General features: G+C 45.8%; 1 protein-coding gene across 2 annotated transcripts in view; it reads right to left on the reverse strand.

Moving 5' to 3' along the window:
- The window catches only part of LOC103387066 (RAC-gamma serine/threonine-protein kinase-like), a 31,585-nt gene that overhangs the window by 6,650 nt on the left and 13,114 nt on the right, over positions 1-11,821 (reverse strand). For both annotated transcript variants that reach the window (XM_008321561.3, XM_008321560.3), the window contains exons 2-8: positions 10,316-10,441; positions 8,320-8,431; positions 4,733-4,877; positions 4,144-4,275; positions 3,443-3,508; positions 2,539-2,607; positions 177-299 (exon numbers count right to left, since the gene is read on the reverse strand). In XM_008321561.3, the coding sequence (XP_008319783.1) occupies positions 177-299; positions 2,539-2,607; positions 3,443-3,508; positions 4,144-4,275; positions 4,733-4,877; positions 8,320-8,431; positions 10,316-10,441 (773 nt within the window). The remainder of the gene's footprint in view (positions 1-176; positions 300-2,538; positions 2,608-3,442; positions 3,509-4,143; positions 4,276-4,732; positions 4,878-8,319; positions 8,432-10,315; positions 10,442-11,821) is intronic.

The following is an 11,821-nucleotide window of genomic DNA, read 5'->3' on the forward strand; positions in this document are numbered from 1 at the left end:
ACTTCTCCACCCGGAGCTCGTCCTTCTTTTTAATTACCACACGTCCTCAGACTCGCATCTTTTTTTCATTAAATGTTTTTTTTTTTCCTCCAACTTTTTGCTGTCATCTCTCATCTATGGCCTAAAACCATCCTCCCCCCCTCTCCTCCCCCTCCCTCTCCTCTGTCTCTGTTTACCTTCAGGTCCCGGTACACAATCTTGGCTGAGTGCAGGTAGTCGAGAGCAGAGACGATCTCGGCGCCGTAGAAGCGCGTGCGCTCCTCTGAGAACACCCGCTCTCTGGACAAATGGAAGAACAGCTGTGGCAGAAGGAGGGAGGGAAAAGGGGGGAGGCAGAAGAGAAGGAGAGGGTGAGAGAGCGGGAGAGAGAGGGGGGGGACAGCAGGGATGGCACAGCAATAATTACTGATTTATTGGAGGAAATTAGCACAACACAAACTGGCTGCCCGCACCATATTGAGATGATAGATGGTGGGGGGGGGCACGGGGGGGAGGGGGAGGGAGGGTGGGTGGGGGGGGGGGCGTGTGCGTATGTGTGCATTTGTTTAATTGCGTTTCCGTTCTGCGCGCCAGGATCAAAGGATATTTGTCCGTCCCTAATCAGTGATGTAAAACACAATGAAGGCTTACGTTCGGTTTTTTCCTCAGTCCTCAGGGGTCACACGTGTTGCACACCGCCCACCTGTCTCCTGACACGGGACGCGTCGTTTGTACATGTTCAGTTGTGTGACGGTCTCTCGGGGCCAAATCAAGGCTTTAATCAATACAGCAGTCTGGTTAACGACAGGCCCACCACTGCAGTGGAGCAGCAGCCTGACAGGGTCCACTGTGGGGGGGGGGGGGATTGGGGGGAACAGCAGCATCAACCCAGGATTGTTCCGTCCAATCAGAGACAGACACTGTGTTTGTGTCATCAGTGGAGTTCATTTCCAGTTTTGTCCAAACAGATTTTTACTGACTTACTTTATGATCAACAATTAAAGATTAAAGACTTGTTTGTCCATCAGACTAAATGTCCAGTCACGTGACCATGTCATGTGACCATGTCATGTGACCGGGTCCCACTCTGATCTCACTTGCATCTGTGTTCAACAGCTGGAAACTGAAGACCTAAACTGGTCTCAGAACTTTTTGACTAAATTATATGAAATTATGACATATATAAATCATCAATAAAAAAAATAAAAGAAATTAATAATTTAATATGTCCTATAAATGTGTCTATATAGACAAATATATATACACATACATATTATATTAAAATAGTTTCTTTTCTGATTTTTTTTTCATTTCATTTATAATTTTTAAAATGATTTGTTTCTTTTCTGATTTTTTTTCATTTCATTTATAATTTTTAGTGTCTTCAATGACAGTCACCATTTTAGCAGATTTTTTTTTTTACTGAGTTTGTGATCACTTCAAGATGAGAGACCAGTTTGTCTTTTTTTTTTCCAGATAGTTTCAGATTTCATTTTTCCTCCGTGTGATCACTTTCCTCTGCTCTCCCCCGTCACACTCTCTCCTACTCCCTGGCCGTCACTTGTCGACTTGTCACAGTCTCACACACTCTGTTACACATGTGGCAGCGGGACGACACCAGTCTGCTGCGCTGCTGCTCCACTCCACTCCCACAAATTACTCCCGAGGCCAAGGGGCAAACATCTCCCCAATAATTGTTTGGGGAGGTTTGCATATGGCCGCCGGAGTAACGCTCACACACCAGCGTGCTCCAGTGTGTGTGTGTGGATGGAGGGGCACTAAAAGAGCGACAACACGACAGGTGGGCTTTCATCAGTGGACTGGCAGCTGTGACTGTGGCAGGTTTGTAATGGGTTGTGTGTGTGTGTGTGTGTGTGTGGTCACAATTTGCCCACGGAGGTAAAAAAAAAAAGTGCCGCGTGTGTTTTTCTGAGTTCATCCCTGTGTCTCTGTGTGCGTTTGCTCAGGTCTGGCTCTGGCTGCAGCTCCTCACTAACAGGGGACGGAGCAGGTGACGGAGACGACACTGAGGGAGCGAGTGGAGATCGCAGAACCGTCCCACTCTAAAGATCTGAGAAATTGAAAAGGGTTTAAATCCAAACTCATTTTGTCTCCGACTGTCTCAGCCTCAAGCTGCTCCCTCCCTCTCTGCCTCCCTCCCGCTCCTGCTCCCTCCGCAGGTGTATGTGTGTAAACAGACAACAGCAGCAGCAGCAGGAGGAGGAGGAGGAGAACACTGAGAGGCCAGTTGGTCGACAAATGAAGTGAGTTAGGGAGGAAATGAAGAGTGAAACTGTGAGAGAGCGTCTACTTTTACACTGCATTACCCAGCATGCCACACATGTTTAGTCTGACTGTAGAGAGATGTCAGGTGGTTAGGTTGATGTGGTTTAACTGAATAACCACCAGTGCCCCCTCCCCCCTTCTCTCTCTAACTCCCCACCACCCTACTGAAACAATGATGAAGATGAATGTGTGTTGCGTAGTGATGAAGTCTGGATTTCTCTGTGTTCAAACGTGACGTTCCTGAGGTCAGAGGTCAGAGGTCAGAGTTCTCACCTCTCCTCCGTTCACATACTCCATGACAAAACACAGTCTGTCTTTAGTCTGGAAGGAATACTTCAAGGACTGAAATGAGAAGAGCACAAACACAACAGGTACCGATCAGAACCGTGGAACTGTTTAAAGTTACACCCTGGTTAAAAACTGTCTCTCCAGAACCTGACTCTGTACATCAGCGCCCCCTGCAGGGAGAACGTGTTACCGATGATTTTCGATCCCAACCTCACAGTGTTTACTCCTCAGCTTCACTGCAGCAGGTTTAACGCAGCAGTGACCTGGGTCACATGACCTGGGTCACGTGACTCACAACGTCAACGATTCTTTATTGACTTTGACGAGCGACACATTAGCACTGATGCCGTGTCTGTGTTCGCTACAGTGTGAACAGTCAGTGCGACATCTGGAAACGAAAAAAGCAGGAATACAACAACACAACATGTGTGTGTGTGTGTGTGTGTGTGTGTTGACTGAGTCGCTGCTAGACAAAAGAACAGTTGGTCTGAGTCTCTCTGTGGCTTCAGGTGCGATGGAGCAAACTCTGATGTGAACTGTAATTACTCTCAGAACTGTGTGTGTGTGTGTGTGTACGTGTGTGTGTGTGTGTGTGTGTTCACACAGAGCAGAGGCTAATACGTCTAGGTGTTCACCAATGACGGTGTGTGAAGTGTGAACAGATGCAGCAGTTAACGTACAACAATGTGGCGTCTCACTCATAATTAGCCACAAGAGACGCAGGTCTGTGTATGTAAATGTATAACGTGTGTGTGTGTGTGTGTGTTCACACATGTTGTGTTTGCTCTCACAGATGCCTGTTACACTTGTATAAGTACTCTATAAGTCTGACTTCAGAGCCAGATGCTGTGATCGGTGTGTGTGTGTGTGTGTGTGTGTGGTTACTCACAGTGAGAAAAGGGTGTCTGGTGTTTTTCAGGACTCTGCTCTCCGTCAGTGTGTGAGCCACTTCATCCTGTTCAGACAACATGACACGGAGAGTTTGGGTGAAGTCAGCAGCAGCTGAGCAGACATCTGAGAGCTAACAACATCAGCTACTGACATCTGACTCCGCTCCGCAGCACAAACACGGAGCTCCTGTTGATCCAGTCTGAGCTGAACCTTCTCACAGATGGAGCTCTGTGTCGGTTCTGGTTCCCAAACTCACTTTCTTAACACATTCACATCCCAAAAAAAATAACAGGTTCAGAACCTGGAAAGTTTGAAGCAGGAAGTACTTGATTCCACTGAGAACCGTGACATCATCTGTGGCTACGTGTCTTACACTATGTTTGAAAAAAATTAATTAATAATAAATTTAAAAAAAGCAGCAACAGACGGCGAACATGTGCAGTGGTCCACGGAGGAAACCTAAATGTTTGGTGGCCCATGTGGGCTTCACCTGATGTTTAAATGAAACTGGAGAGAAATACAGAGAAAATAGGATTTATGTTGAACTGTGGGAGGAGAAGGACGAGGGTGTGTGACGTTACTACGCACCACTTTGTTCCTCCTAAACTGGTATGAATGGTTCACCAGAAAGCACCAAGGTTCTCAGACTCCAGAACCGTGTCTGTCTGAAAAGACCCAGAGAGTGTGGGTCAGACCCACCTTGGCGATGATGACTTCTTTTTTGAGGATTTTCATGGCGTAATATTTGCCGCTGGCCTTTTCCCGGACCAGGATGACTTTTCCAAAGGTGCCTTTTCCCAGCAGCTTCAGGTAGTCGAAGTCGCTCATCGTCTACAGAGGTGAAGACGTTAAAGAAGGTTAAAACCCTGGGTCACAATGATAAAAATGTTCACAGGTGAAACCTAAATGACACCTGAGCAGGTACAATGTGCTCCAGAAGAGGGCAGTGTAGATCCTCTAACCCCATAAGAAAGATCTGAGAGCTTATTGTTTTGCTGTTAGCAAACAAGCTGAACAGCGCCCCCTGGATGGACTTTTACATTCATTCATTGATGTTTACTAATGTTTTCTTCTCTCTGCGTCCAAACGCTGCTCATTAATATTATTAGTACACAAAAAAACAGTTTTTGTCAGAGCAGCTTTTTCATTATTAAAAAAAACTGAGGACAATTTAATAAAATACATGAAGTCGAGAAATCACGACAGTGAACAAGTACAGGGACAACGCCTCTGCCATCTGTGTCTGTGTGAGTGTGTGTGTGAGAGAGAGAGAGGGGGAGAGAGAGACCTTTCGTTTGTGGTGTGTGGTGGAGATGTCCATTTCCTCCTCCACCAGGTTGTCGATGTTGGAGGTGGGGCTGCGTTGGATCCTCTCCTCCTCCTGTCTCTGCAGCCGGTCCGCCACCGTCTGAATGGCCTCCGTCCACTCATCTCTGTGTTCGGGCAAAGAGAGCAGAGAAAGGTCAAAGGTCAAGGTCAGATGTAGAACTACAATCAACAGAATTTGCTGCTGCTGCTGTCATGTCACACACCGACAGTGCTTCTCCACTGCTGGTACTCCACCTGTGGGTCAGACTGTTATTGTAATGACTAAATGATGGAGGTACAGTAGATGAAGGAACAGTTCCAGTGGTGTCTGCAGCACTGGAACTGTTTGATTCTCACCTTCTGACCTTCCGGTTTGTGAAGAGTTTTTAATTACGTTAAACACCGGGAGGAAACATGGCCGACCAGAGGAGCAGACAGATGAGCAATGATCAGGGAGCAGAACTAATGTCTGCCTGGCTGGGCCTGTGTGTGTGCGTGTGTGTGAGAGAGAGAGAGAGAGAGAGAGAGATAGAAAGAGAGGGTTGGGAGTGGGGGGGTGTGAGCGAGAGTGTGGACATTAGAGGAGAACAATACACTGTTTGTTTGTTAATATGGTTCCTCCCCATTGACTTTCCATTAGAGGTGTTGTTCAACATCTGTTAGGAGAGAGAGAGAGAGAGAGAGAGTGTGTGTGTGTGTAGTCAGGCATCAGGATGTGTAAACACTTTAGTTTTTATTTAATGATGATGAATTTATTCTTTCTGCTTCACTAAGACAATCAACAACAGTGGAAAGAAAAATGAAGTGTAGAAGAGAGGAGGAGGAGGAGGAGGAGGAGGAGGGGGTTTGAAACTGAACTTCTTCAGACCTCCCAGTTCTTCTGCGAATCTTCCGTCAAACAGTTCTAATCCGCCGTCACGTGCAGAAGAACACAGTTAAACAGAAGACGGAGGTGAACATGGTGGAGTGAGGTGGAGCGAAGATGAAGATCAAACATGGAGGAATCCCGAGGATCAACCAGAGTCACTCCGAGACTCCTCACAACATCTGAACCTGGTTGACTCACAAATCATCAGATGTTTGTTGTGTTCAGACCTAAACCTCCATATGTTTCCCCGAAGGATCAGAAGATCAGATCAGAATGTGTGTGTGTGTGTGTGTGTGTTCTCAGATCGTACCAACTTTCCACTGCTAACTCTTCTGATTTGACCCTAAACAGTCCAGACCAAGGACGAGATCTAGATTCACTGCATCTACAACAGCGGAGTACTTCACCAAGTGTGTGTGTGTGTGTGTGTGTGTGTGTGTGTGTGAGACCATAATAAAATCAATAGAAACTCTCTGAAGGTCAGCAGCAGATAAATGGTCTCTCTCCGTGTCTTGGTTCAAGTGGGTTTTTTTTGTGAATGCGTGTGTGTGTTAATGTGTGTGTGTGTGTCTGTAATGAGCTTTTTTTGCTAATGAGAGATAATGGCTCTGCCTACAATCGGGCACCGAGCCAGTGTTTGCCACCCCCAGTGTTGACGGCGGGGGCTGTGGAGGCTGGAACTCTGCCAGCTCTGGTACAGTAACAAACAGTAACAAACACCTACAGTGACAAAAACCCAGTGGTGATGCGTGTGCGCACACACACACACACACACACACACACACCGACAGACTCACACAGACCTGCAGAGTTTAGTTCTTCACTCCAACTTCAATGACAATCCACACAGACCCACACACAACATCTGGACCACCACAGTCGGTACCAGACGAGATTCGGTTGGAGAACACGTCACCTGTTCATACAGTGTATATATATATATATATAGTACAGTGGAACTACTGAGAGACCAGTCTGATCCACTCCACAGCAGCACTCGTATCTCTTTTGATCGCATTTTCTCCATTAAAAATAACTAAAAACCAATTAATTCGTTCCAGCCCCCATGAAATATACCATTAAATAATTAAATTAAACATCAAAAACATAGATATAAACCCCCCATGAAATATACCATTAAATAAATTAAATTAAACATCAAAAAGATAGATATAAACCAATTTATTGATAATATAAAATAATAATAATTAAGAAAACATTTTATAGTATTGTTATGAAAATGTATTAGTCAACATTGAATGGCTGGATCAGGCAGGGAGAAGAAGGGGGAGGAGAGAGAGAGAGAGAGAGAGATAAAGAAAGCGGCAGGCAAAATGATCAAGTGAAGGACAGTGAGGACGTGCTAGCGCGACAGAGCATCGGGGCAACTAGGTATAGGAGAAGGACTGGGAAAAATAGAGGTCGGTTGGGAACTCGTAACTAGATATTTCCTCGTATCAGGAGCAAAATCTTGCAATAGTTGCAGATTTGTATTATAGACTGTATTTCGTGAAGCTCGTATCTATGGAGTCCACTATATATACAGTATACATTGCATACACTGAATGTGTTTGGATGAACCTTAAAATAAATTTCGATCATGATCAATCAGGACTAATCTTGATGAATCCACAGCTACACTGTGATTAATCAGATTAAAGTTTGAATTCTTCCACCGCCTCAGCACGTTGACGTCTCGTCTTTAACTGTTTGATGCTACATTTCACCACAGTTATGTCCGAGTGTAGATGAAGAAAACATCTGAATCTTAAATCAAACTAAAAATGTAGTTATTTCATTTTACCTTTAACTTTTAGAAACGCACCTTTTCACATCGACCAATCAGAAACCAGAGCGTTTTACTCTTCTATTCTTATTTGTCCCAGTTACATTAAACCTTTAATCTGTGGGAGACGGGAGTTTGGACGGACAGCTGTGACACGCTCGCTGCGACACACACACACACACACACACACGGAAAGATAAAAACACACAGAGAGAAAGTCAAAGGAAGCGCTGCAGCATCTGTGGTCTTCTGGGCAAAGCTGTTCATTTTCTGGAGATAAACACCTCAGCTTCTCAGAAAGGAACTGAGCAGCTGGAGAATTTATGCCGACACCACTTGAAAGGTCTCCTCCCCACTTTGTCTCTCTCACCCTCTCACCCCTTCTCCCCCTCTGAGACACACACACACGTACACTGAGAAGCTCTCAAGCCGACAACGCGGCCCTGATGATACGAACGTCAACATCTTATTTTTCATCATCATTTTTTCTGTTAAAAAAATATAGAATACTTCCAATTGAAAATGTGGATTTTTTTTCGGCACATTTGAAATGTCACTCTGACGTCAACATTAATTTCCACAGGATTAAAACACCAGCAAACGGTGTGATTAAAAAAGAAATTGGACTTCATCTGGAAGGGAATAAACTGTCTGGTGACGGAGACGTTTTTTTTTTTTTTTTAAATGACAGGTTTTAACGTGTGTCAGCTCAAATGTCAGCTTTGATCCAAACTGCTGCTGTGGAGGAAATGTCAGAGAGACAGCACCTGATTGGCCGTTTCTCCTAAGGTCGAAGTGGACTTCACACTCCGCCTCCGACTGTTGCCTTTAACATCGGCCAGAATCACAGACACAGGCCGACGGCTACTGCGGTACAATCTGAGGTTCTGACCAGTACTTTTCAGGAACTGACCTCTCGTCAGGTGAGTCCACGTGGAAGGTTCTCTCGATGACCGTGGTCCACTGGAGGCAGCGTATGATGAAGGTGTTTGGCTTCGGCCTCTCCGTCTTCATCAGCTGACATTCTGACACAGACAGAGACGACAACAGAAGACGGAGATCGTTAACAAACAGACGCCAACTGCTGGTCATCTGGCAATATTACATTTCCTGATACAGTGTATTGATTTTTTTTAATCATCAATTCCCAGTCAAATATTCCTAGTTTTGGTTCATTTTATTTATGTGATTATAATTAAACAAATATCAAGTTTTTCCTCCTTGTGTCAAACAGGTAAAAAAAAAAAGTAGAAATGATTTTCAGAAAAACCGTCCACTTCTGTTGTCATGACTCTGATCTCATGTTCTCTCCTCTGCTCCTCCTTCACCTCCTGTCCTTTCTCACTGGACCTGCGTTCTCCTCCTCATTTTTAAGTGTGTCAAAACACAGCATGTCACGGCTGTGTCTGAACACAGACAGGAAGGTTAACGACCACCCCTGCCACACACACACACACACACACACACACACAGTCAAAATAATAACTTTGTTTGTGCCGCGGTGCCGGAAAAAAACAAGGTCAGTGTCTGGATTTGGCCAAACACACACACACACGTGATATTGAAGTTCGAACATTAGTGGAAATTGGGTTGTTTGCCACAGCAGTCCACTTTGAAACATGTAGCAGTTTAGGTGCTGAACATGAGTGAACGCATCACTTCTCATTTGTGTGTGTGTGTGTGTGTGTGTGTGTGAGAGCAGGACAGGCTTGTATGTATGAGCTCCTCTGCAGGGAACAGGCCTGTACCATCTCTGTTCCATCTGACCACTTCTGTTGTTCACACTCACACACACACACACACACAGATAAACAACACCACCTGGACTCACAGATACACGCACACACACACACACACACCACCTGGCCTCCCAGCTTTGGGCAGCAGATGTGGCAGTGTCAGCGCTGTGCCAAGCAGCCAGGGCCGGATGTATGGCCCCGCGTTTCCTCGTCACAAACTCTTTTCCTCCACTTCTGTCTTCCTCCCTCGCTCTCTCTCTCTCTCTCTCTCTCTCTCGCCGTGGGATGATGCACTGATGATTCTCCTCTCTCTCCCTCTGTACCTCTAACTCGCTCTCCTCATTCCTGCCTGATGGATTCTCATCCGTCATTCCCAGATCCTGTCCTCCCTTCCGGACTTCAGCCTTTCCGTCTCCTCCTCCATCCTACGGTGGTCGATTCTTTATCCTTTTCTCGGAGGTGTCGGCGTGTTGTCCACAATCTGTCATGGTTCCTCTGCCCTCACCTCACACCTCTTCTCCTAAACGCTTTTTTTTTCTCTTTTCCATCTGCCAACAGAGCTGGTCTTCAGACCTTCACAGATCACAGCGTGGAGACGGAGACAGAACTAGGGTTAGATGTCTTCACCAGTTCAGCAGCAGTTTGTTCCCTCTCTGTATAATCCACTCCAATCCAGGGGGCGCCAGGATGAAGGCGCTGGACCTGGAAATCAATCTGCAGCGACTGTACAAACACTGCAGCGACGGCGGTAATGAGAAACATTAGAATTCATCTTGCTAACTAATGAGCTGCTTAATCACACGTGGTGACGACAGAGTGGAGCCTGTTAACCAGGTGCAGACAGATGATGTAGTGATGAACGCTTCATTAGAGACCGATGTGAGCGGCGTACAGCGGAGCGCCGCTGTGATGTGTCGACTGATGTTGTGACACCACCTGAGTGAAAACTGACGCAACGGCCGCCGTGAGTTTCTGCTGCAGCGTCGTGGGATGAAATCACAGGAACGTTTTCGGCAACGTCTGAGTGAAGTCGATGAGAGTCTCCTTCAAATGCAGGACAGACAGAGGACAGACAGGGGACGTCCTACTTGCCACAATGTACTACATCATACTCCATTATGTTAGCCAGGTTCACCTTTGACCCCTGAAACAGAAACCCCAACCACCTACTTGCTACAGAGAAGTTGTTGAGAGGGTACGGCAGATCTGCATCCTGAGGTTTCTCTTTGTAGCCGATGAAGGAGCCGTCTGTCTTCAACAGGAAGTACCGTGGTCTCCAGTTCTTTATGTATTCACCTGTAGGGGGCAGAAGGTATTAATTTTATTAAAATCATCAGTGTGGCCTTGATAATCTGCAGCAGACGTCACTTCATTAATAGAAGGAAGTTTTTTTTGAAGCAGCAGAAAATCCTGACAAAATTATTTTTCTATAATTAAACGGAATATTGAACAGTGGAAAACAGACCCAGCAGGGGGCAGTCATACAGCTGAGATCTTTTGAGAGACACACGCACACACACACACAGACAGACCATACACCACCAGTTCAGGATCAGTGGATGGCGTCAGCCTGATGACATGGACGAAGGTCAAAACACACATGGAGAAACATCAGAGGGACACGCACCAACATCTGCTGAGCAGCTGGTGACAGAGAATTAGCTGACAGCCTGGCACAGCCTGGCACTGAGGTGACACCCCCACTCTGTCAGATGACCCATGTCAGGATTACATGAGTGTCAAACATTTCCACCAAGGTGGATAACATGCAGTAGCACGGACACACACATGGATTACACACACATACACACACGAACAGAAGAGTCAGTACGGTGTACTGGAAGAAGAGCTGTGTATACACACACACACACACATCTGATTAGTAAAATAATTTAAAAAAAGAGAATTGATCGCAGCCCTTTCACCTTGTTGAAAAAAACAGGGAAAATCTGTCAAAAATGTAAAATAATTCACTTCAATTTGAGAAAGTAAAACTGCTTCTAATGCCTGTGAAAAAAAAAAAAAAAATTCCAGGACTTATTTTAGGGAATTGTTTTTTTTTCACTAAACAAAGGAACGAGTGTATGATCAGAGGGTTGCTGGTTCAAATCCCTATTAGGCTACAGAAACACAGATAAAAAACTCCAGCAGAGAGCTGCTCACTGGACGGGTCAGAGCATCGACAACATCAGACGAACCTTTACTTTATCAGTGACTCCATGAACCTGAACACACACAGACACACACACACACACACACAGAGGTGTTCACATCACTCCTGATCACATACCAACACACACCGGTGACACAAACACATCTGAAGATCACCTGTTTCAGAATAATTTGCCGAGAGGGACGGAGACAAATGTACGTGCGTGTGTGTGTGTGAGTGTGTGTGTGTGTGAGATCTATTTGTGACATTCATTCAAAGAGGAAATGACAGCAGGCCGTGCTCGTTAACACATCACCGAAAAACACCTGCTCCACTGAACGGAGGGTTCTACCGGTACCTCAGGGTGGAGATCTGAGTGTGTGTGTGTGAGTGTGTGTGTGTGTGTGCCACCACACACACACACTGCCCTGGACCACCACACATGAACAGAGAGAGAGGAGAAGGAGGGGAGGAGGGAGGGGGGGGGCAATGACAGAAGCAGAAGAACACACCGTCAGGGGGTT

The sequence above is a fragment of the Cynoglossus semilaevis genome, chromosome 12, assembly GCF_000523025.1.
Source record: "Cynoglossus semilaevis isolate Cse_v1.0 chromosome 12, Cse_v1.0, whole genome shotgun sequence".
In the NCBI taxonomy this organism is placed as follows: Eukaryota; Metazoa; Chordata; class Actinopteri; order Pleuronectiformes; family Cynoglossidae; genus Cynoglossus; species Cynoglossus semilaevis.